The sequence below is a fragment of the Scylla paramamosain genome, chromosome 6, assembly GCF_035594125.1.
Source record: "Scylla paramamosain isolate STU-SP2022 chromosome 6, ASM3559412v1, whole genome shotgun sequence".
Classification (NCBI taxonomy): Eukaryota; Metazoa; Arthropoda; class Malacostraca; order Decapoda; family Portunidae; genus Scylla; species Scylla paramamosain.
The window spans coordinates 5390302-5416500 of NC_087156.1; the positions used below are offsets into that span (position 1 = coordinate 5390302).

The 26199-nt window shown below is 42.9% G+C and overlaps 1 protein-coding gene across 3 annotated transcripts in view; it reads left to right on the top strand.

Moving 5' to 3' along the window:
• The first annotated feature begins 1017 nt into the window (after positions 1-1017).
• LOC135101248 (sarcoplasmic calcium-binding proteins II, V, VI, and VII-like) overlaps positions 1018-26199 on the top strand; it is a 29249-nt gene continuing 4067 nt past the window's right edge. Inside the window, exons 1-4 of one of the 3 annotated variants that reach the window (XM_064004931.1) lie at positions 1019-1124; positions 11779-11944; positions 22760-22950; positions 23938-24091. In XM_064004931.1, coding sequence (XP_063861001.1) covers positions 1095-1124; positions 11779-11944; positions 22760-22950; positions 23938-24091 — 541 coding nt within the window. In that variant the 5' untranslated portion in view covers positions 1019-1094. Of the gene's footprint in view, positions 1125-1147; positions 1333-11778; positions 11945-22759; positions 22951-23937; positions 24092-26199 lie in introns of those variants that run through there. The other 2 variants (XM_064004932.1, XM_064004933.1) reach the window with 2 other exon arrangements.

Below are 26199 nucleotides of genomic sequence, written 5' to 3' on the forward strand. Positions count from 1 at the left end.
TTACAACTTCAGCCTTCCAGTACAGAATCATACCGATTAATTAAAGTTAATGGCACGAGCCTAATCATCGACAGGTGCACCGTTAAGTGCTCCAATACCTGGGTGATTAGACTCCCCAAGGGAAACTGAAGGAGAGAGAGAGAGAGAGAGAGAGAGAGAGAGAGAGAGAGAGAGAGGGGTGAAGGGAAGGAGAAGAGGGAGGCAGGGGGAGGGAGGGAGTGAGGGAGGGAGTTGCCAACCTCGCCTTATTGCTCCCGACCCCCAGCACTTCCCCCTGACCGCAGCTTAATTTGTGGAGGCTCAACTAAGTCACTAATTTAAAGTTCAGTGTAAAATGTGCTGCAGATTTTACGCCCTACAGTTGGCGGGTTTAATCAAGCAGCAGCATATGTTTTTAATCAAATGAACTTGGGTGGCGGTAAGGCTGAGTTTTGCCTCGTCCCGCTGACGCCTCTCTCCTCTTCCCCTTCCGTTTGCTTAGTGTGTGTTTGCCGCCGCCGACTCGTTGCCTTACTTGACTATTTGAGGCACGAAATGGAATAAACATCCGCAATAACACTCCGTCCACAGAGGCGCGTTTTGAGTGCGCGCGTTTCTTCCGCGGCTGTCCAATAGCAACAGCTAATTCCGCTCCCCTTTTTCTGTATCGAATAAGCACTGGATCGCACCCTCAAGGTCGTAATCACAGTCAAATAGCGCAGCATAACCATAAACCTGATCGACGGACGTGCGTGGCGGCAGGAGTAGTGGTGACGCGCACGCCGCGCTCCCGCCGATTATTGCCCCGCCACAAGTGTCCAGGCACCCATCATTTATACGACCTCCGCTTAAGTGCACACGAGAACCGCCGGGTGTAAATAAACCAGGTAAGGAAGGATCATTATGGGTTTATTGACTTCAGAAATATCGACCATCAGATCATGTTCGGCAGAGGATTATGTTCTCCCGAGTCCCCCCCTACACCCTCCCCCACCCCACCACGAGACACCTGCTGCGTCCCGCCGCCTCCAACACTCCTTCTTCTTGTAGGTATATTTCCCAGTCTGCTTGTCGAACACCCGCCGTGGGTGACTAAGACCACTCCCCGAGGCACCATGAAACAGGGATACTATCTGATGCCCGAGGTGAGAACGGAAGCAGGAACTGGGATCTAATCGGCAGGAAGCGGCAGGTGTGGATGTCATGTGGAGGGCGGTAGTTAGAGAATGCTGGGGGAAAAGACGGCATTCAGTTTCTTCACACTCGCCCTGCTTAACTCTCGCAGCTCGCCGCCTCCACCTGTGAGAGGACCTGTACCCAGTGTATCATCACAAAGTCTCCATTCACTTCCATGTAAGTAGAATGTATCAGTTCACCAAGGAGCGCCACACCCACTCAAAAGCAGCGACTTATGTCAACACGAGCCTCGAACATATGGGAGGAGTCGCAGTGACAACCAGATAGCAACGAAGGTGGAAGTTTGTCCGTTTCTCTACACGGTGATTCTATTCCAGTGCAAACCTAAAACAAACGAGGGAAACACAGAAATCGCACCAAATTACGCTGCCAAAAATACAGCGGAGGGTACGCAAAGGCAGGACAAGACAGCGTGAAGGAACCAGTGTGTGTGTGTGTGTGTGTGTGTGTGTGTGTGTCTGTGTGTGTGTATGACAAACAGCTGACAGTACTACCAGCAGCACACAGCAGCAGCAGCAGAAGGCAGCAAGCGACAACCTACATCCAACTCAGTCAGAACAAAGGATGATATTGAATTTTGTTATGTGCGGGTGGGGATGTTATTGAAGCGGGATGTTGGTGTTGTGCAGGGGTGGCGCTGGTGGTGGCGAGCTGGGCGCTGCATGCAAACACTGCGAGGACTAATGTGAGAGTAGTGTGGTATCGTGGTAGTGTTGAAGGTGTTGTGGTGCAGTGGAGTGATACTAGAGTTACTGTGGTTTGGTACTGTGTTGGTAATGGCGGTGTTACGGTGTTGTGGTGGCACTGCAGTATGTTGGTGCAGGTGGTATTGTAGTGGCGTAAGCTGGTGTTGTATTAGTGTAATGCAGTGATGACGAAGATGATGTGGTGGTGTTACGGTGTTGTAGTGAAGTAGTAGAACAGGTGTTGTGGTGGTTGTGGTGTTGTGGTGCGTGGCAGTGCTTTGGCAGTAGTGGTGTCGTGGTGTGCGCGGGGAGTGCAAGGCTTTAGTTGTTTCCTTGGTGTTGTAAATGGTGCAGCAATTGAGCGGTGCATTGCCTCACCCAGCCTTCCTCGCGACCCCAATCTTCATCTCCCCTCACCCCCCCTCCGCCCCCGCTCCCCGCCTTGTCTCAGTCTGACTCGGTATGATATAAATATGAAAATATGATTATTGAAAGGTAGCAGGGCGCATATGAGTGAAGCATATGTGTTCAGGTTGTGACTCATCGGGCAGCAATGGAAAGGTTCTCGACCCCTTAGTCTTACAAGGTCCAGGGCAGAGTTAAGCCAGCTGGTGGTTTTCTGTGAATTATTGCTCCTACTTGTATGTTTTGTGTGTTTAAGAAAAGATGTTTCTACACGCTTTCATGTAATCTTGTCAAATTACAAAAATTTGCAAACGCCTATGACAATCCGACAAGTAGTTTGTAAATGGTACAATAAATAAATAAATGAATAAACAAATAAATAAACGTAAGATAAGAACTATCGTGCTGTTAACTTTTATGTACAATTTACTATTCAGTACGCATCTGACATGATTGGTGGAAGATTATAACATAGTAAACGTAAATTATTCCAACCACATCTATAAACATATTTCTAAATTCTGCAGGAGCAATGTGTCGCAAATCTTATTGAATGAAAACACTGAGGCATCACACAACCAGCTGGCGGGGCAAGCCACAACTCATTACTCACGCCCAACGTCAACACTGATACCGCGGGTGGGTGTTGCCAAGCGCTGGATCTTGAATATGGTTAGCAGTCAGTAACAAATTTAGTCATTTTGTTTATTGTTGATGGCACCCTCACACCGCCCACTTGCGTATTGCTAACATCGTACTTTTGGCAGAGTAGTATGCCGGATGTAAAATGTCTGTGGTTATCGTCTTCATGCCGACAAGGAGGCGATATTTCTAGCCAAACTATCTTAGATTTCCTAACATTCCACCAGGAAAGACTTTCGCAGCTCCTCCCCAACTTGTACACGGCACAGCACACTTCATAACACACAGGTGACCGTCACTTTTCGATCTGTGAAGGGCTGCGGATCGTCAACGGCCCTGACAGTGAATGACCACCCCTTGCGACCCTTGCAGTCACTACTACAAGGGACAGGAAAAGTGCGGCGTCCCTGAAGGAAAAGTTTATTGGCAGTGGATTCAACGGAGCTGGAGTATAACTGACAGTTGCTTCCAGTGTAAGCACCCCAGACGAGGCTGCCGCATCATCTACACACTGCCTCCACACCAACGAACATCAGCACGCTACTTTACAATTAATAGTAGCCTTAGGATGCGCCTTTTTTTCTCTTCTTTTATGATATAGTTAGTCTCTCTCTCTCTCTCTCTCTCTCTCTCTCTCTCTCTCTCTCTCTCTCTCTCTCTCTCTCTCTCTCTCTCTCTCTCTCTCTCTCTCTCTCCTGCTATAATTAGTGCAGCACTGCGTAGTAAACAGCTTAGCGATGATCTAAAGGTCTGTTGCTGTTTTGAATCCCTCATGATCCCCTGTAATCCCGCGATAGAAAGGAACAGAGCGCACGTTTGAATATTTTCCTCCAACCTGTGCTTTCTGTATAGATAAGAATATTGCACGATCCGTTATGTTGTTGATGAAAACCTGATTTTCAATGTGACATTCAAAATTTACCGGGTTTTGGACAGAGCAGCATCACATTATTGGTCGCTCAGTCGTTCACACCGGCAAGACGCGCACCAGGAGGCGTTGGGAGACGAGAGAGAAGCAAGGTGACACATGGGTAAAGGTGTTGGGTGTTGTTGTCAATGTTTGAGCGATGCCATTGTTATATCATTACGTATTATTATTATTATTATTATTATTATTATTATTATTATTATTATTATTATTATTATTATTATTATTATTATTATTATTACCAACATCATCAATCATTATCATTATCATTCTCGTCATTGCCAATGTCAGCAATACCTTTCCTGTATATGAGTCTCTCTCTCTCTCTCTCTCTCTCTCTCTCTCTCTCTCTCTCTCTCTCTCTCTCTCTCTCTCTCTCTCTCTCTCTCTCTCTCTCTCGTTTGCTCAGGTGTGTGTGTGTGTGTGTGTGTGTGTGTGTGTGTGTGTGTGTGTGTGTGTGTGTGTGTGTGTGTGTGTGTGTGTAATAATAATAATAATAATAATAATAATAATAATAATAATAATAATAATAATAATAATAATAACAATAATAATGATAATAATAATGATAATAATAATAATAATAATAATGATAATAATAATAATAATAATAATAATAATAATAATAATAATAATAATAATAATAATAATAATAATTTACTGTTTATCTACTTGGCAGCCGCATCGGCTGAAAATCTACACACTATCACTAAGTCAGTATTTACATTACGCTACTTTGGCTGCCACAATGCGCCGACCAAGGTCGTTTGAATATATTCAATATCCTTGGCACCGATAACCTGGAATGCCAGGCCAGTGATGATCAGGTCACCGCGTGTATTTTCTCAGGAGTTTGTTTCTCTCCCTTAAGCAGCGAGTCACAACTCCCGACTTACACCAAGTGCCTAATCACTGTCAGGTGAACAAGCTACACGAGAAAGGAGTTCACCCAAAGACACGGCCTGGCCCAGGAATCGAATCCGACATCTCTCAGTTGTGAATCTGACAGGCTATCCCCTGCACCACCAGGCATACGCAAGTGTGTGTGTGTGTGTGTGTGTGTGTGTGTGTGTGTGTGTGTGTGTGTGTGTGTGTGTGTGTGTGTGTGTGTGTGTGTGTGTGTGTGTGTGTGTGTGTGTGTGTGTATTTAGCAACACATTTACTAATATTGAGTCATTAATGGAGGATTAATGCATTCATTGCATGATACATGTTTAGAAAGAACCTCCAATCGTAATTAATAAGAAGTATTTGCATAAAAAATAGCCTCTCATGACTAAAAATTCAGATAGGAACAAAAATGAGCTTTCATTTGAGAACTCATAAAGATAAAATAGATTTTGATGTTTGGGAATATTTCACTATTTTTGAGAACCGTTTCTTACCGTGTTATGCAATTCTTGGGGCTGATGTAATGCATGTGAACATACAGATCTGGAATAGAAATACCAGATAACAACTGACTTCATCACTGCAGACATGACGCAACGAGAAGACAGTGTCAGTGACTTTTGAGTTATGTGCTAATCGTTGTATTGGGCAGAGTTCAAACCAAAGGGACAAGACGGCGACAGAGGAGTTTTGGATCTGAGATAAGATCCCTTAACCCTTTCACAGCAGTATGCAACAATTCACAACACTAAAAGCAATGTATGGAATCTTTATAAGCATCTAAATGAAAGAACCCGATAAAAAAATAGACTATACAGTTTCTAGTCAGTACAATGTTCGGAGATGGCCGTAGAATAAGAAAAGATGTCTCGTGGTGATAAATGATTAAGGAAAGAGTTAAGTGTCTTAATGTGGTGAAGCTAGGAATCCAGCATTATAAAGAAACACAAAGGAAAATAGAGTGAGGGCAAACAGACATGCTGGCTCTTAGGAAGTTGTTCGCGACCACCCCCACCACGTGATGTAAAGCAAGAGATGAAGGATGGTACAAATGAGCATTACTGCCATGGGCGCCATATGATCTCGCTGAGGCGCCTGAATATTAATAATCAGTCATTCATCAATATTAAGACCCGTATTCAGAGATGCTTTGCTCTCTAACCACGATTTTCTTTCTTTTTTTTTTTTTTTTGAAAGGCTACAGAGATGATTAGCGGCGTTCTCAAGACTGTTTCTACTTTTAATAATGTAGAAATTTTGTTAGTCTGTTACTAGAACCGTAAAAACACCCTCTAAAACCCGTAACACTTCAACTAGAGCCTTTTGAAAGCAGTGGAAGTGTGGCGCTGAAGAGTTTCATAATACAGGCTTTTCTTCTTTAACAGTCAGCACCTTTGTCCACTTGTCAGCAATATTATACACGGCATTACTTGTTTTTTTTTTTTTTTTTTTTATGTTCTCGTGTGCTTTCTCCTCATACTTCAAGCGTCACGCGTTGATTGTCTTGATTTAGGCTTCAGTCACGTGTCTAGCGGCTGTAGGCTCTTCATACTGGGAGAAGTGTAGAAACTTGTGGTGGCGGGGCTGATCATATTAAGCACTGCCACTCTGAATCATCGCCGCCTTGCATCACTCTTCCTTAGTGTCTCGTGTAGTGTCTTCTGTACCCTTTCAGTGCTCGATAACTTTGCCTTATAGTCTTCTTCAACTTATTTAGACACTTCTTTCTTATTCTAGTCTCCAAAACAGTTCTGTAGTAAAAAAAAAAAAAAAAAAACATAGTCTCTTATTGTCTCTTTTTCTGTGTGTAAAGTAAATATTATATTTGTACAGTACTCTAAAAGGTAATAAGAAATAATCAAAGCAGTGAAAGGGTTAACGTTATCTTGCACCCAGACCTTAGTGTGTGTGTATGTGTGTGTGTGTGTGTGTGTGTGTGTGTGTGTGTGTGTGTGTGTGTGTGTGTGTGTGTGTGTGTGTGTGTGTGTGTAAGATGTACTCTCTTTCCTCTTGACCACCATGATGTACACTTCCCCTCACCCCCATTTCTTCTCCCTTCCTCTTCCTCCCACCCTCCACCTCGTCCCCCGCCAAGCCCCGCCCCGCCCCTGCCCCCGCGTCGGCCTGAAGGAGGAGGGTCCGGGGCGGAGATAAACACAGTCATCCGTCAGTCGCAGCCTCTGGAAATAAGCTCATAGATTTTTGCGTCACGTTGAGTAAAAAGTCATCTCGCTAGGATGCAGCATCATTAGGTGACGGCCTCTCCCACTCCCTCCTCCCTCCCCCTCCTCCTCCTCCTCCTCCTCCTCCTGCTCCTTCTCCTCTTCTTCCTCGTCTTCCTTCTCCTCCTCATCATCATCTCTTTCTCCTCTTCACTTTCCTCTTCCTCTTCATCTTCCGTCTCTTTCTGCAGCTCCTCCTCTGACTTCATTACTGCTAACTGTCTGCTTGTCTGTTTGTCTGTCTGTTGATTCGTTTATCTGTCTGTCTGTATGTATGTCTGTTTATCCATCTGTATGTGTTTATGTATGTATGTCGTAGTATGTTGATCTGTCTCTCTGTCAGTGTCTGTCTGTCTGTTTACCTGTCTATCTAACTGCCGATCTCTTTGTCTTTGTATATTGTATCTATTCTGTCTGTATGTCTGTCTGTCGGTCTCTTTGTATTCATGTTCCGGCTCTCTCTCTCTCTCTCTCTCTCTCTCTCTCTCTCTCTCTCTCTCTCTCTCTCTCTCTCTCTCTCTCTCTCTCTCTCTCTCTCTCTCTCTCTAAGAGGGGAGAAATAAAGCTTCAACAATGTCCCTATGCTTTTCTCCCTTTTCTTTTTCTTTTTCCCCCTCCTTTATTTTGCCTCCTTTATCCCTGCCGAGGTACAAATTAGCAACTCTTCCACCGCTGCCCGGGACACACGCCTCCTTGGGGAGTGTCATCTCACTTGCTTCCTGTTCCCTCAATGCCGCTGTATCACGTTATTTGCTCAACTTTTTTCGCCTTATATTCTCTCTCTCTCTCTCTCTCTCTCTCTCTCTCTCTCTCTCTCTCTCTCTCTCTCTCTCTCTCTCTCTCTCTCTCTCTCTCTCTCTCTCTCTCTCTCTCTCTCTCTCTCTCTCTCTCTCTCTCTCTCTCTCTCTCTCTCTCTCTCTCTCTCTCTCTCTCTCTCTCTCTCTCTCTCTCTCTCTCTCTCTCTCTCTCTCTCTCTCTCTCTCTCTCTCTCTCTCTCTCTCTCTCTCTCTCTCTCTCTCTATATATATATATATATATATATATATATATATATATATATATATATCTGTTCTTGCCTTATTTTTCTCTTTAAAAACGAGAAAAAAATGGAGAAGAGAAAGAGAAACTGGTGAGGTAAAATATCACTATATTCATATAAAGAAAATAGTAAAATGTAGAAATATTTATATGAAAGGAAGTTATAGAAATACATGACGATATATAATTATTAAAGAAAGAAAGCTAGAAAATGAAAACAAACAAGAGTGGAAAAATGAAAAATGTAGATCTGAATAAATACTTTTCCTCTTTTTTTCTTTCCATCTCTCTTCCTTTTCTATTTGCAGTTTTCTTTCTTACACACGTGCATTAATGCTTTTCACATGCCAGGGAGGCTGATCAAGGGGAAAAAGCAATTTTTTAAGATCCTATTTGGAGTGCCGCTAAATAAATAGATAAATAAATAAAAATAAATAAATAAAAACAGGATAAGTGGGAGAGTCTGGCAATTTGTTTTTTGAAACAGTCCCAGTAGCAGACAGGAGGAGATACAGAAACAGAAAGAGAAGTTAGGAGTTCAATAATAAAAGTGGTTGCAGACTGAAGATACATGCATCAGTACAGTGGACGGAATAGGGGTAAAGGTGCAGCACGGACGCTGGAGGAGAAGAGGGGAGGCATGCAGTTAACAAGTTCAGAGCAGCAGTAACTATGGAAGTAACGGTATAAAACAGTAATAGATGCAGGAATGATGTGACGAGCGAGAGTCAAGACAGTCTGTTAGAGGTGAGGAATCGATGAGACGAAAAGTTTCTGACTCCACCCAGTTTGGGAAGGTTATGTGAGTTGACCATCTCCATATGGAAGAGCAGTGCCACATACGTGGACGGATGAGGCCTCTATACGAGTATAGAGCTAATAGCTGAAAGGACACAAAGTAATGATGAAGGAGACCCAGAACCCTAACTTCATGGAAGCTGTTTTAGCAAGAAAAGAAATGTGAAATTTCCAGTTGAGATTTATAATGAAGGACTGTCCAACTATGTTCAGTGTAGAGGAGGAGGATTGTTGAGCGTCACTAAAGAAGAGAGGATTCTTGTCCTGGAGGTTGTGTTGAGCGGATGGAAAAAGGAATTGAGTTTTGAATGCCCTGACCAACATAAGGTTTGTTGTGGCCCGCGCTGAAATTGTAGACAGTTTTGAAGTTAGACGTTCTGCGACTTTGCCGCGTGAGCTGTTTAACTTTTCCTAAATTGTCTGACAAATGACGTTGGGAAATACAAAATAGAGTCAACAGCGTAAGAAGGAAGAGGACAATAAGTTTAACTGAAATTATTAATGAATAATATGAATATGGTAGGTGACAGGACAAAACCCTGTGGAACACTGGATGATAGGATTGAACCCTGTGGAGTAACACTATTAATAGTAGGTTGAGGAAAACTGTGGCCGTCTACCACTACAGCGATAAAAATGTTGGAAAGGGGGCTCGAGATAAAGATGCAGGGATGGCTAGAATCCGTAAGAGAAAGCCTTAGAAATTAAAGATTCATAACAGACTCTACCAAAAGCTTTTGATATGTCTAAGGCAAAAGCAAAGGTTTCACCAAAATCCCTAAGACAGGATGGCCAAGATTCAGTAAGGAAAGCTGGAAGGTTGTCTGTGGGTCGTCCTTTGCAGAATCCATTCCGTACTGACGACCAGAAAGAAGGATGAAAGCAGATACATATTTAAAAATCTTTTTTTTATGAGGAGAGACTCAAAATCCTTAGAAATACATGAAAGCAAAGTAACAACTCATTATTTTTGAAGGATTGGAGCAGTCACCTTCCTTAAGGACAGGTTGAACGTAGGCAAGAATAGGTGGATGCTGTAAGAGTCGGAAACGCTTGACCAAGCAGAAAGTGAGCTGGACACTTACAGGGATCGATAGGAGAGACTCCATCAGGGCCATAAACCTTCAGAGAACCAGGATAGGAGATGGCATACAAAATATTATTACAAAGAATTCATATAACACGCATAATAAAGTAGGAAGAGGGAGGTGAAGGAGGAATAGGCCCTGAAACATCTAGTGTGGAGTTGTCAACAAAGGTCTGAGGGAAGAGCTTCAGCCATGGAGACTGAGGAGATGGCAGCGAAGCCAAGTGAATGAAATAGAGGGTGAGGGGAGAGATAAGTAAAAAAAAGCTGTTAGAGATATTTTTGTCTAGATGCCAACAACCACGAGAAGACTACCTAATAAGATTTTGGCTTTTCTCATTAACGTCTTTTTTCTTTCTTGTGGTGGGGTGTCGGGACAGGGGAATAGACAAGTCAGAGAATAGATTTAGTATGATCTCAGGCACATATATTAAGGGCATGTATTTCAAGAGGTGGGAGGCTAACGTAATGTATGTGAGCCGCCTTTCTATACTGAGCAGCACGACAGCAAGCTGAGCTAAGCCAAAGTTAGTAAGATTTGGAATTAGTTTATGAAATATGTCCCTCAATGCCAGACTTCTGTTACGCGCCCATCACCGTGAGATGGATCTCTGATACAGAATCATTAGTCATTCCAAGGACCCTCAGAATATGATCATCTCAGGTTCTGCCAGTTAGCAGAGTTGTAGCGCTAGAGGCACCTCCATTTTGTTGGTCCACAGGCGGTACTAGAGCGTTAGGATAAGATGCATGAAAAAACAAAAAACAAAAAAACAAAAAAATGAGATAAGAAGAGCACAACATAGACAACCATTTGATATAAGGTAATGGGTTGAAAGGTTAGGAAATGATCTCCAAGGGAGTTAAGAATGCAGATGAGGCGAGGCAATAATTACTCAAGATTGCTTAAAATAGCACATTGTTTACCAGGCTCGTCAGTGACAGAAGATGATGGCCAAAGTTGTTCGTGAACATTGTAATCTCCAAGTGGTTCTAGTGATTTTATCAAGAATGGAGAATGTACTCCACTTTGGAAATTAAATAGTCAATTAAATTTAGAGTTAGAGGAGTTGGGTGCGAGATACACAGCACAGATGAATTTTGTGAGAGGGTGACAATGATGTCTTAGACAGACGGTGGAAAATTCTGAAGACTTCAGAGCGTGGCCACGAGGGCAAGCTGTATTGATGGTACAGACACAACAGCCAGCGACGAACTGAAATAATTTTCATCGTTTTCCACTTATTTTTTTTTTTTTTTTTGTGTGTCTTTTTTTCTTATCCTATAATTTTTCATATTTTTTTAAATCTCTCTCTCTCTCTCTCTCTCTCTCTCTCTCTCTCTCTCTCTCTCTCTCTCTCTCTCTCTCTCTCTCTCTCTCTCTCTCTCTCTCTCTCTCTCTCTCTCTCTCTCTCCATCATTTAATCATCATAATCATGTTATATCATAATCGGCGAGCTTATCAACCAATCTATCTAATTATCTATCTGTTTATCTGTCAATCTATCTATCAATATATAAGTGTGTGGGATTATCTACTTATTCTTTATTTGTTCATTTATTTACTCATTTATTAATCTATCTATATGCATACCTATCCATCTATATCTATCAGTCAGTCGATTTATCCATTTATTTATCCATCTATCTGTATGTTTAACAATCCGTCTATCTGATTACCTACTAATTTCACCATTCACATTACATATTGTTCTCTCTCTCTCTCTCTCTCTCTCTCTCTCTCTCTCTCTCTCTCTCTCTCTCTCTCTCTCTCTCTCTCTCTCTCTCTCTCTACCTATCTGTCTATCTATCTACCTCTTTCTCAATTCATCTATCTATTAATTAACATATAAAATTAATCTTTCAACCCATCCATTTACTGCATTCCCCTCATCTGTGATACAGCGCGGGAACAAGATGAGCCGTCCGGTGACAGGGCGGCGGGAGAGGCGGTGGTGGGAGTGGATGTGCCCCTGCTGCCCCTGCCTGTGTCCAGAGCAGGGGGCGCAGTACTTCAACGTGTCGCCCTTCAGAAGGGAGAAACTCCTCTTCGAATTCAACACTTTCTTCGGTGAGTTTATCTAGTACATGTGTGTGTGTGTGTGTGTGTGTGTGTGTGTGTGTGTATGGAGTCTACACGGGTGCCTAATCTTATTTTATGAAATACCGCACATATATTTTTTTCTCTCTACATGCGGGCCACACCTGCTCCGTAGCCTCAACATCTGTCCCCACACCTGCACCATGCCCACATTTTTTATTTATTTATTTTTCTACAACCTCCTCATTTTGTAGCCGCAGAGTCAATCCTTTCTCTGCGATACGGAAATATTAGCAGAACCAGAGGCAATGCTTGAACTCTTTATAAGCCTCTACAAGAAAGTTAGGGATAAAAAAGAATACATTTTGTAATACCTTGCCAGTTTAAAGATTGAATGTGGCTACAGAACACGTAAAAATTTCTCAGAGTGATTAGTAATTAGTTCAAGATGTGCCAAAGACCAATCAGAGGGTATCACTCCACGTCACACTCGCGCGGTAAGTATGTCCTCGAAACTGAAAGACAGAAATCCAGTCAGCCCGACTCTCTTCATCACCTGCGCACCACTTAGGCTGTCACGGCGCACTGAATTCATATCACGAAGAGATTTCTCATTCGCTGTACAACCGTCAGGAGACTTTCGGCTGGATAATAAACATGAGACACGTGTTTCCGTCTTCTGCTTGTACATGAGGAAGGCACAGTGAGTGAAGAGCACCGGCCACTGTCGTTGTCCATTAGTCTGGCGGCGGCCAGTGCCCTCTGACGAAGAATTTCTGAGGTGCATAATGAAACACTGCTCTCTGTCGGCAAGTTTTCGGGCTACGGTTTCCGAAGCCAAGCTGATCTAGAACTCGCTCTCCTTGCCTACTCTCTCCTGTGGCAGTGAAACGGTTGCTGCTCTCAGAATGTTCTTGACACTTCCTTTTATGTACTTTTTTTCTTTCTTTCTTTCTTTTCTTTCTTTCTTTTGTATTTAAGACATTTTCAATCACCACATCAGTTACCCTTGGCCCAAACATAGTTCTCAGAAATGTGAATACGAAAGCAATCATACTATCAAAAAGCATTAACCTTTGGGGAAAAAAAAAAAAGGTGAAACAAAACATATATTAATGGCATAAACTCATCCATATGACTCTGAACACGCGCCAGTGGAGACGCGGCGCGTGTCGACAGCCATATGAATGAGTTTATGTAAATACTGTGTTTATTTGCTGCCAATATTTTTTTTTTTTTTTATGAAGGTTCAGTGCTTTAAAATTTATTGCTTTCGTGTTGATATTCTCCAAAAGGCAATTTAAGGCAAGCATAAGTGATACGATGACTGAAAATGTCTTGAAAATTGAGAAAAAAAAAAAAAAAGAGGATTGGGGGAAGTAGTGAGAGCAATACAAGTACGCCAATCAACTCCACCACCGAAATGAAGATGAAACAGATAAGCTCAGTGCAAGGCAATTACCAAGTCTGGCGTCTGCACTGTCCTCTAGCGGAAGATTTCTGAGCTAGTAATGAGAAGCTCCGCAGATTTCTGAAAAAATAATAAGCTCCGCAGATTTCTGAACTAATAATGAGAAGTTTAGCAGATTTCTGAACAAATAATGAGAAGTTTGGCAGATATCTGAACTAATAATGAGAAGTTTGGCCGATTTCTGAACAAATAATGAGAAGTTTAGCAGATTTCTGAACAAATAATGAGAAGTTTAGCAGATTTCTGAACAAATAATGAGAAAATTTCTGAAAAAAAAATAATGAATAACTAGAGAAGCTGGTGAGTATTTCTGATCCATGAACGATGAGTAATAATTCACAGCCAAGTGGTTCGTGTCCTCAGTGTATACAGAGGCCTCGACAGAAGCTTCCTCGGAACACACTACGTTAATTCTTTCACTGGAGGGAGTTTTTGGGTGGCAGAGGGAGCGCTGTCTCATAACCTTAAGCCTCCTCTTCCTCTCCCACCACGACTGTTTTCAAAGGCCACGGAGATGATTAGCCGGGTTCTCAACAGCGCTTCTCCTGTAGAAATCTTGTTAATATGTTACTAGAATCATAAAAAAAAAAAATAAAAAATACCCTTAAAAAACCATGTCACTTCAACTAAAGCCTTTTGAAAGTAGTGTGGTGCAGGAGTGTTTCAGATAGCCTCATTGTTGTGACGCCTATAACTCTCTCTCTCTCTCTCTCTCTCTCTCTCTCTCTCTCTCTCTCTCTCTCTCTCTCTCTCTCTCTCTCTCGCCGTCACAGTGCACACGTTCGCTGGCGGCGGGAGTGGCGGCGCTCCTCCAGAATACACAACTAAGGTGTGCCATTTAGTACACAATGAGGAGCTCGCGAATAAAACAATGCACCGACTTTTCTTTTGATTCGCGCTGGCAGGCCTCACCCTCTCCCTCTCTCTCTCTCTCTCTCCTCTCTCTCCTCTCTCTCTCTCTCTCTCCTCTCTCTCTCTCTCTCTCTCTCTCTCTCTCTCAGCCTCCTTCCACTCCTTCTCCTCCATCATTCGTCCTCCTCCTCCTCTTCCTCCTCCTCCTCCCTCTTATCCCTGCTCCTTTTACTCCTTCTTCATCTCCTACTCTGTTGCCTCCTTCTCCTCCGCCATCTCGTAATAAAGGGGTTTTCATTTCTGCTTTGTTTTCACTCTTATTCATCTCTATACTTAAGGCGACATTCCCGTCCTTTCCGCCCTGTCGCTTTCTTCTGTTTAATCACTTTTTCTTCTCGAATTTTTCTATATATTTTTCGTAGCCCCCGTGCTCTCTCTCTCTCTCTCTCTCTCTCCTCTCTCTCTCTCTCTCTCTCTCCTCTCTCCCCTCTCTCTCTCTCTCTCTCCTCTCTCTCTCTCTCTCTCTCTCTCTCTCTCTCTCTCTCTCTCTCTCTCTCTCTCTCTTTCCAGCTTTGTTTCTGATTCATCTCAACCTTTGTGTGTGTGTGTGTGTGTGTGTGTGTGTGTGTGTGTGTGTGTGTGTGTGTGTGTGTGTGTGTGTGTGTGTGTGTGTGTTTCAGAATAAAATACCAAATCTCAGCTCCATTTCTCTTCTCTTTATTTCTCTTTCTCTTCACTTCAGCTCTCATTCCTCCGCCTTACTAATTAATTTCCTTGGAATGCCTCTTTTCTTATCTTTTATTTCCATACAGTGTACATACGTAGTGCTTTCTCCTCTTCCTCTTATTTTGTTTATCTTTTTCCTCACCTCCATCTCCTTCTCTTTCTCCTCCTTCTGCTACTACTACATGTCTTACTGTTTAGATAATCTACTCTCTTCTTCCTCCTTGTTTACTTTTACCGTGCTTCTCCTCCTCCTCCTTCTCCTCCTCCTCGTACTACTACTACTACTACTACTACTACTACTACTACTACTACTACTACTACTAACAACAACCACTGCACTCACTACTGTTCCGTCTCCTTTCTTTCCTTTCTCTTTCCTTTCTCTCTCTCTCAATCCTTCCCTTCCCTCTTCGGCCACTCACTTCCTCCTTCCTTCCCTCCTACCTACCACCACCACCACTACTACTATTACTTCTACTCCGACACTTCCCACACTTTGGCCCATTCTACTCCCCTCCCCTCGCCTTCCACTCGCCCTCTTTTCCTCCCCTTCCGCACCCACACCTCAAGGCAGCTTTTCATATTCCAGGCCTCTTAGTCTTCCAGCTTCACAACCTCGAGAAATGGACTTGTGAATATGCGCGGCCCGACGGTTTCGTAACCCGGACCCTTTGATTCTTTCTTCTTTAAATCCGGCTTTTGTCTTGACTCCCGCGGCCCTCCGACCGCCTCACCTGTTCCGTTATGAAGGGGGAAGGGAAGCAGGGAAAGGAGGGGAAGGAGGGAGGGAGGGAAGAAGGGAGGAAGACAGGGAGAGGGAGGAGTGGAGGCAGGGAAGGAGAAGGAGGACTGGGACTGCATTGTGACGGGAAGGCAAGAGGCAGGGATGGAGGGTGGTGGAAGTTTTGTGAGGAGGAGGAGAAGGAGAAGGAAAAGCAGTAAGGAAAAAAGGAAGTAAAAAAAAAAGAAAGAGTAGCAGAAGGGAGAATACGGATAAGAAGAGATGGGATGCGGAAGGAAGAAGTGGATCGAGAAAGGAAAGGAGAAAAAATTGGAGATATAGGATGAAGAGAAGTAATAATGTTAAAAGAAGGAAATAACAAGCAGGAGAACGAGAGGACGAGAAGATACAAGAAGACACAGGAGTAGCAAATAAGAGATGGCCTGTTGGTTTATGGCACACACGTATATGAGTCTACTGTGGATTCTTACTACATTAAGTCACGTGATTAACGAGCGACGAGCCTCCTCCCTGGTGACACTCCCTGCTATGGCGCGGCGACATCACGAACACAACACATCTCTGGAAAACACCAGGTACGCAGATTTTCATCGAGCAGAGGGACAGAAGAATTTTACGCGGCACAATCGCAAAAAAGCTCTGTCTCAACTTGTTAATTAGTTTTTACGCACACGTGTTCGCTTAGTGATAAAGTTCTAACCAACCCAGCTGATAAGTTTTGACGCGCACATCTTCACTCACTGCAGCAAGTCCTAAATGACCTCACCGCTTGTCTCCACACGCGTGTCTCCAGGAGTAACTTGCTCCGTTGAGTGACGACACGACTCGGGAACAGATTCGACTAATTTCGGTGCTGCAACATTTTTGTTTTCAATGTGAGCTATTGTTTCTCGTCGTCTTAGTGGTTCTAACTTAAAGAACTTTGATAATCGACGGTGTTGCATCATCAAACATTATAAATGGCCGCATCGTGTTATTGCAGCCTTCCTTTCTTTAGGAGACAATGTATGAACATTTCAGCCTTTATTTAAAAAAGTTTGGTTGATAATGCTGACATCAGCTTTGTGAGACACCGTTTTAATACTGTAGTCCCTCATGTCATAGTTGCATACCTCGTTGAAAGATTCGCTCATAAAAATGCAATGTCCTTCTTGGAGTCAGAGGAGCAAAATACACCACGCATCAAAGGTGAATCGGGCCAGGTGTTGTCAGCGAAGTGTAGCGTGAAATTATTATTCCCGGTGGCCTGGATTCAAAATTGCTCGCCTTGTCTGTTGGTCCAGCATCAAACCTTAGTTATGGGTACTTTTTGTTCCTGGTACAAAAATGGACTCTACATTCAGACTGAAAGGTATTTGTCTTTTGTGAGGTAAATGAACACTATAGTCCACACCGCTCTGTGCAGCGTCACGGGCCTTCACCCCGTTTCAGTCTCGTCTGTATGTTTTGAAATGATGATCTAAAAACACTCCTAAAGTCTATTACACGTAGTGAAAAAAGGCCATCTCAATACTGAACCCTGCAGTACCTTGCCGGCGACGGGGAGCTATTTCCAGACCGATAGAGGGAGGAGGAGGAGGAGGAGGAGGAGGAGGAATCTAGGAATACTATTGGGAACATCAGAAACGCAGGTAAAAGAGCTTACTGACTTATAACGAGATTACCGGCTGAATGGCGTACTCTATTCCCGGATCTTTGCCGCTATTGTGAAAACAGGATAGAAAACGGAGAGGCTTCCTCCCCACCCACCATTCCCGCCCCTCCACCACAGCGCGGCAAGGCGAACACCAAGCGTTTTGAAAATCTTCACACCACGAAAGGAAAGAAAATTTCAGCATAACACACCTGATGATAGTGTGCTGATAAAAAAAAAAAAAAAAGAGAAAAGAAAGAAAGAAAATACGAGGAGAGGAACACTTGTGCTTCTCTCGCGATGGAAAGAAGCACCGCATAATTTTGATACAGAGCAGAACACTCGACTGTTTTCATCCAGGGAACGCAAAAGTACATGAGTTGTTATATGGTCAGTAGCGGACCAGTCGGACTTCCCTTTAGGAGGATGACAGGGGAAAGGTGGAAGGAAAGAAAGAGAGAGAGGAAAAAAAAAAAAAGAGCAAAAAGTGAAATCAACTAAATAAATGAACGTTAACTCTAAAAAAACTATGAACAGAAATATAGGATTGTTTTTCTTACTTATTCATATACTTATTTATTCATCCATTTTTTCCAAAGCGGCGGTGTGCAGGATTTGCGGAGAAGCGACGAAAAGTGAGGGATCGTGAGCGGCGAGGATGCGTGACGTGACCGAGGCTTCCCCCGCGGGATGGGTCTTCATCCTCCCTTAGTGGCCGTTTCTCTAATGCGATTTTCATACTTGCTGGTCATCCTTCAGTAACACGATACATAGGGCACTCCTACCACCACCACTACCACCACCACTTCCCTCGCTGCCTCCGTGCCTATCATTCAATCTTTCAAACTACAGATGTCATTGACTAGCATGTATGTAATCAAGTTACATTTAGATAACTCAATAATTTAATTTTTACAAGGGCAATATGGATAATAAGAATCGTATTTTTTATAAAGGCAGTTTTGGTAATAAGTTGTTTAAGAATAAAGGACCATGTTTTTGATTATTTAAAATTGTTAGTTTCCGATTTTTCTTCCATATGAGCTACATTTCAAAATTACTACCAAGGAATTCCGCAGTTTTTAATGTGCATCACCAAACTTGTCTCCTTTCACACATTGGTGGAGAAAGTGAGATCATGCAGCAACGAATATCCCAAATTTCTCGCAGCCACATTCAGAAATAACAGAAAGAAGGTAATCTAAACTTTCTAAAGCGTTTCTGTGAATGCTAAGTATCTTCTCTGTCACTCATACTTAGAAGTGCCAAGCAAAACCATCATCACTAGAGTGTGTAGTAAACAACAAATACGAGCATAATAGTCAGTCAAGGATGATGTAGGGAGAGTACGAGGAAGTAATTGGGCAGACCCTTGTGAGCTGCATTATTAACAGGTTTAGGACAAGTTTAGGACAGTAACATCACCACAGCCTCCACACACTCCTCAGAACTCAAAACAAAGATGCAGATCAAGGGATGAAAAGTATTTCAGTACTAACAATCTGTGTCAAGTTCTACAGAAAACATTGTAACTGTTTGAAGCTAATTATTTCTTCGATTCGAGGACACGATGTCTAATTCATTCGAGGCACAAGATGACCATTAAGTGGACTGAGGGATTAGAGGTATGGTGTGTACCCTTCCCTGGACAAGCTGTGCAATTCGAATAGAAGAAACCAGCAGCTGTTAACCGGAGTCTCCATAGCCCGGGCACGTATCGCAAAACAGCAGCAACTGTAATGGCAGCACCACACCACGCGGTCGTCAGAGTAAGCCCACCACGAGGAGGGAATGGTACTTCTGCCTTCCTGCCAGCCAACCCCTTCCCCTTCTTGTTAGCCTCAATGCATCGTTCCATGTCCCTTCTACGTCATCGAGGAAGGAAGGGACGCGACAGTCGGAGAGACAGATGGATTGCAACTGCGGTCTGGAGTAGCTGGTGGTGCTTCTTGAGGTCTGGTGTTGGCGGTGGTTTGTCTCTACACCCGTGCGATATTTATCTGAGACGCCTGCTGTCCGTCTGCCTCGCCTTTCAGTGGATAGCCGTTCTTCGTAGCCGTGGCGTATGTTCCAGGACTTCTGAACAGTGCTCGTCCCTGGAAAGTTCTCATTTCCTGGAGGAGTCTCTATAAGCTGTGTGGTTCGTGGGTTCGTAGAAGTGTGTTGCTCCAGCAATCGTAATATGTCTTCTCCATTCTTTGTTTGTGTGCTTTAATTAAAAATATTGTCATCCTGTTTTTCGTTTCTCTCGGCACAAAGTCTGGAATCTATTATAGGTGGGTGGGAAGACGCCGTCTAGCGCCTTACCTTCACGGTGGCTAGTCCGCGGTGTAACAGTTAACAGTAATTTATTGCCTGAAGGAGCCACGTGCATCCACCACCACACCAACACTTCCGGCAGGTTCTGTTAATAAGCATTGAACACTTCAGAGTCTTCGTTAACTTCTGAGTTCTTGCGTTGGGATCTTGATTGTTATCCCTTAATCTTTCATTCACAATATTAAAGCAAAAATCATCCGGTCTCTATTTTATGAAAGCTTTTAAATTTTGTACATAAGATAACTTTAGGGAGTGTGATTTATATTGGCATTGAAATGGACCTTTGTTCTTTTCATTGTGTTACTTTACTGAAAAAGAACAAACTTTAGTTCTCGTATTACATGAAAGAATTTATGTAATGTAGTATTACATGAAAGAATTATGTAGTGTCTGAATCATGCCACTGGAATGGACGAGACTTTATCTCTTGTTTTTATGTTATGTTACATTAGCTGGAAGAATTAATATGGAGAAAAAAAAAAAGTAAAATGAACCTTGGTCATGTGTTATATTAGCTGGAGGAACTACTGTCGGAATTGTCAGTGAAGTGGACTTAAATCTTACGTTCTATTACAAGCTGCTCAGTGATTTCTTTATCCTGTGCTCTACAAACTGAAGAACTATTGTCGGAATTATGGCAATAATTTAATCTATGAATGTTTTATGGCTCTAGATTTTTTTTTCTATTCCTTCTCTATTACCCATAATTACTACTCCTATATCTCGGCTGATTTCATCCTCTTAGTTAAAAAAAAAAATGGTAGCGGGACTTTCCTTTCACGTATCCGTAGACTTTGTATCCGGTAGACTTTGCCTGTCGTCCATACCCAGCAACACACCACCTGGCAGACGACCTTGTCTCGTGATTTCACTCGACCACAAGTACGGACACTCTTATCCAGCCCGAACAACAGGGTGCCAGGGGGTGTGGGAACTTATATTTCATGCGTAACTTGTTTTAGCGTTATTCTCTCATCCTTCTTTTCTAACAGTTAACCCAACGTAACCTACCACAATCCAAAACACAGCCACAGTTTTCAGCCATAGTTTCAGCATCATTACAAAAACAAATCAGATATACTTTGGTGGAAAACAATTTTACAGAAGAAAATATGCAGCAGCTCTGCGGGGAATCTGTCAGGAGGTGAAATGTCAGAAAATGTTAGAAGAGAAAAATTTTCCGTGGCAATTATGACGACAATCCTTTTTTTTTTTTATTCATTTTTTTACTTATTTATTTTTTCTTCTGAGCTTTGTTTTCCCTTTGCCAGTGCCACGTCACACAGCAGACTGATGCTCTCCTACACGCGGGTTCTTTCTGATGCTCCCGTTAGGTGTCGCCGCAGCTGATCGGTCTTCTATAATGTGGTCTGTTTTCTGCGCCTTCCACAGTCGCATCCATTACAAGCACATCTTCTGCCACTGTATCTACAAAGCTTCTCTTAGATCTCCCTCTATTTCTCCTGCCGGGAAGATCAATCCCCAACATCTTACACCTCATAAACTCCTCGTCTCTCCTCTTGACACCCAAACCTCAGTCACCTAAGTCGCACCCATTACAAGCACGCGTTTCTTCACTACATCCATAACCGTTCCCTTAGGTCTTCCTCTCTTTCTCCTGCCGGGAAGATCCATCTACAGCATCTTTCACCTCGCATACTCCTCATCTTTACTCTTCACGCCCAACCATCCTCAGTCTCGCCTCACTGCCCTTGTCACCAAAACTAATATGCATGTGTTGTCCCTCTGATGTATTCATTCCTCACTTTGTCCAGTCTTAGCACTCCTAAAGCAAATCGCAGCATCTTCATTTCAGCGACTTTCAACTCCACCTTCAGTCTTTTCGTCAGTGGCATTGTCTTCATAACGCAAAACACGGCTGGCCTCACTGCTGTCTTGTATATCTTCCCTTACGTTTTGGCAGAGACCTTTCCGTCTATATCACCACTGTCATCGCCCTCCACCCGTTCCAACCAGCTTGCAGTCGCTTCTGAATCTCTCTCACACGCTACTGGTACAGAAAATAATCCATAGGGAGTGTACAAGACGGAGTGTATAGGAAGTGTACATACAAGGGAGTGTATTAGTAAGTATAGTGTAAGTAATGCAAATAGTGTATAAAGAGTGTGTATGAATGTATTGATAGTGTATAGGTAGCATATAATAATAGGATGTGTATGGGAGGAGGTGACTAGGGAGTGTATAGTAGTGTATAGGAAGTGTATAGCAATGTATTCCCAGTGTATAGGTGGAAATAGGTAACTTTCATAATAGGGACTGCCACGTGTATCCCTGATGAGTTCTCGCAGCTTCTCTTATGTGTATGGTATGTATGCACCATGTATAGATGTAAGGAATGATAGGGAGGGAGTTCATAGGGAGAGTATAAGCAGCACATAGGAGGTAGTGCATAGGTAAGTTGTAGCGGGAAGCATAAAGAACACTGTTGGTCTTCCGTGTGGCTATTCCATGAGGCTGTTCCTAATTACTTAATAGACGTAACCACCTCCTGGACGTGTACTTCCCGCACCGCTAAGACCAACACCTCACGCCAGCCGCGGTGTTGTAATTACCTTCCATAACAACGAGCTATTAGCGTCCGCACCATCAAACCCACGCCTGTGTTAAAGTGGTAATAGTAGTCCCTTTAGTAACGCCCTTCTTTTAGGAGCTTAATGGTAGCTGGTCTACTTTTGCCTCTGTACTGATCACGTGTTTTATAATTATGTATAGACTTGGTGTTGTGCTATGTTTGACTGCACGTGCTTGTTCTCATCGTTTTCTTCCTTCTACCACTGCTGCTGCTTCTATTGCTGCTGCTGTTACTACTACTACTACTACTACTACTGCTACTACTACTACTACTACTACTACTACTACTACTACACTACTACCTATTCCATTTTTAACTTTATTACTTTCCTTTCTCCTCTTCCTCCTCCTCCTCCTGCTACAACAACAACAACAACAACAATAACAACAACTACTACTACTACTACTACTACTACTACTAACATTCCATACTACAGCTGTTACTATTACACCCCTCCCCACCCCCACCACCACCACCACCACCACTACAATTACTACTTCCACCCAAAGACGTGAACCGCGATGGGCTTCTGGAGAAGAGGGACTTCGAGACGGCGGGGGAGAGGCTATGCAAGAGGGGCGGCTGGCTCCCTGAGGACCCGAGAGCCGTGAGAGTGAACCAGCTGATGTCGAACCTGTGGCTGGCACTCAGGAAACACGCTGATCGAAACCACGACGAGAAGGTGACGCGACTGGAATGGGTGAGTAACGAAACGAGACTGAAGCTGTTAAATTAACGTTCCTTGGAGAGACGTAGGTTAAGAGGGGACGTGATCGAAGTCTTTAAAGAGCACAGGGGGTTATAATAAAGGAGACGTAAGCAGATCTCTCAGGATAGAACAAGAAATAATTGGTTCAAGCTTGAAAAATTTAGGTTCAAGAAAGAAATAGGAAGGAACTGGTTTTCAAATGGAGTGGTAGATGAATGGAACTGATTCAGTAGTCAGATTGTTGTTATTGCTGAGTCATTAGGGAGCTTTAAAAAGAAGATTAGACAGATTGATGGATGAGGATGACAGGTAGAAATAGGTAGGTATGTTTCCTGCAGGGCCTGATGACGTTCTGCAGCTCCTATTACTTTCTTATGTTCTAATGTTCTTAATGGTTGCTTAACACTGAAATAGATGAGTAACAGTGGAATGCGTGAGTAACACTGAATGGGTAAGTAGGACGCCACTAGAATAGATGAGTGAGGTGCGACTGGAATGGGTGAATAAGACTGGAAAAGATGAGTAAGACTGGAATGGGTGAGTTAGATTGGAATGGGTAAGACTGGAATGGGTGAGTAAGACAGGAGTGGGTGAGGAAGACTGGAATGGGTAAGACTGGACTAGAATGGATAAGTAAGACTGGAATGGGTGAGTAAGACGCGATCGGCGAATGAAGAGACTCCACTAGTGAGTAGATTTGATGTGTGATGACGTGTATGCAACACACACACACACACACACACACACACACACACACACACACACACACACACACACACACACACACACACACACACACACACACAACTTGTTAAAATTCATAATAAAGGGGGAGAGTAAAAAAAAAGATAGGTTGACGACACACACGCACACACACACACACACACACAGAGAGAGAGAGAGAGAGAGAGAGAGAGAGAGAGAGAGAGAGAGAGAGAGAGAGAGAGAGAGAACTACATGTGTTTCCCCCATTCCTAGTTGAAGCTATGGGAGGAGGTGGACCACACTTGGAGCGCGGTGGGGCCGGGAGAGAACACCCACCTGAGGGAAGTAGTGGAGGAGGAGCCCAAGAGGTCCCCGGAGTGGCTGAGGGAATACTTCAACTACAAATTCATGCTGCTGGACGTGTCAGGTGGGCAGGGAAAGAAAAGTATCCTCGTGGGCGGCAGACAAAGATGATTGGAGGAGGTTAAGAGAAGCTTGTAATAATCATGAGGCCTTTGATGATGGTGATGATGGTGATGATGGGAGGGAAGGTGGAAGGAAAGGTACCCGTAGGTGAAGTGAAACAAATTATAGGAGAAAGCTTGCAGTGGAGGATGGAGGCTGCTGATGATGGTAATGATGGGAGGGAATGTGAGAGGAGAGGTAGATAGGTGGAACAAATTACTGTAGAGGGCTGAGAGAGGCTTGCAGTGGAGTATGGAGGCTGCTGATGATGGTGATGATGGGGACAATGAGAGGGAAGGCGGGAGGAGAGGTAGATAGGTGGAACAAGTCTATGAGTAATGATAGAAATGTTGTGAGTTTATAGAAGGGAACTAAGATAACAAATAAAACAAGATTATGAATAATAGTAGAAATGTTACAGGTTTGCAAGGAAGAAAGAAAGAGTAAACTAAAGTTATGAGGAATGGTAGAATCACTAAGTTCATAGATGCAGTGTGTGTGTGTGTGTGTGTATGTGTGTGTGTGTGTGTGTAAGCCAGACAGACAAAGTTTGGTAGTTATATTGATTCCATGCAATTAATCATGGTGGTATGTAATTATATCAACAACTTCCGTGTTATTATTTAACGTTCATGCTGAAATTACATACACGTTATCAATACACTGTGTAGCATTTTGCCGTGTAAACATGTGCTCCTGTTTAACTGATAATTCAGTCCTCGAAACACGATATCAGGACACGCAAATAGTTAAATATAAAATTTATATAGTTACCGCAGAAAACATCCATTTTCTTCCATGCCAGTAACAGAAAATGGTGCGTGAATGGCTAGCTAAAGGAAAAACCACGTTCATTCCTTGTTGATCTCTCATGGAAAACAAATACAAATAAAATAAAAGGATGGATAAAGTTTTCCTTTTTTTTTTCTCGTTAGTCATAAAAGTCAAGCAAAAAAATCGATACTTTTGGTGACTACATTCAGTCTTCACTCGGTTGCTTTCGCGTCATTCAGTACAGTCATTAAGTCAATATCTCCCCTCTTATGAATAATATTACCATGGCATTTTGTCTAATCTTGAGGTACATGGTGTAAATGGACAGCAGCTTCTGTGACGAGAAAGGAGAAAGAAGGAGAAGGAATAAAATAAAAAAAAATAGAGGAAAGGAGAAGAAGAAGGAAGGAAGGAAGGAGGATGATGATGAGGACAAGTAAGAGAACTACTACTACTACTACTACTACTACTACTACTACATTCAAAATAATGATAAAAACTATAAACACACACACACACACACACACACACACACACACACACACACACACACACACACACACACACACACATACACACACATACACACACCAAAAAAAAATGTGAAAAAATAAAAAAAAATTTAAATAACCTAAAAAAATGGGTCAAAATGCCCAGACCAAGAGAAGCGGGAAAAGCAGAAACAATTTGAAAGTTGCATATAATATCAATAAGTACTGCAAACAATATATGTAAAAAAAAAAAAAAAAAAAAGAAACAGAAGGTAATAAAACCCAATGAACGTGAAAAGAGTGTAAATATAAACAGAAATTGAAAGGGAAAAGAAAGATGTATAAAGAATTAAGAAAACGAAGTAATCTGAAAACTCATGAAATAACTGATAAAAAAAAAAAAATAGAGTCAAGAAGGGAAGAAAGTCTAAATGAGAAAGAGGATATCTGTAATGATCGTGATGCAATGGCTATCAATTTTGTCCGATTACCGAAGTTAAGCAACGTTGGGTCTGGTTAGTACTTGGATGGGTGAGCGTCCGTCAGCCAGAACTACACTATATAACAGGACAGTTTCAACGGACATCCCTCGGCGGCGTCATGAGGGCAGTAGAGAAATAAAACACTTTTCCGGACTACATTCTTTTGCGGATCAAGACCAGGCGCGTAATCAGAGGCAGACCAGTACAGTACAGACCGGACATGGGCAGGGCAGGCAGGAAAGAACCGTGCAGGGCAGCAAAGCAGTACTGCTAGAATCACTCCTCGACTTTGTTCTAGAAGTTGCTTCTAAGAACAACTTTTA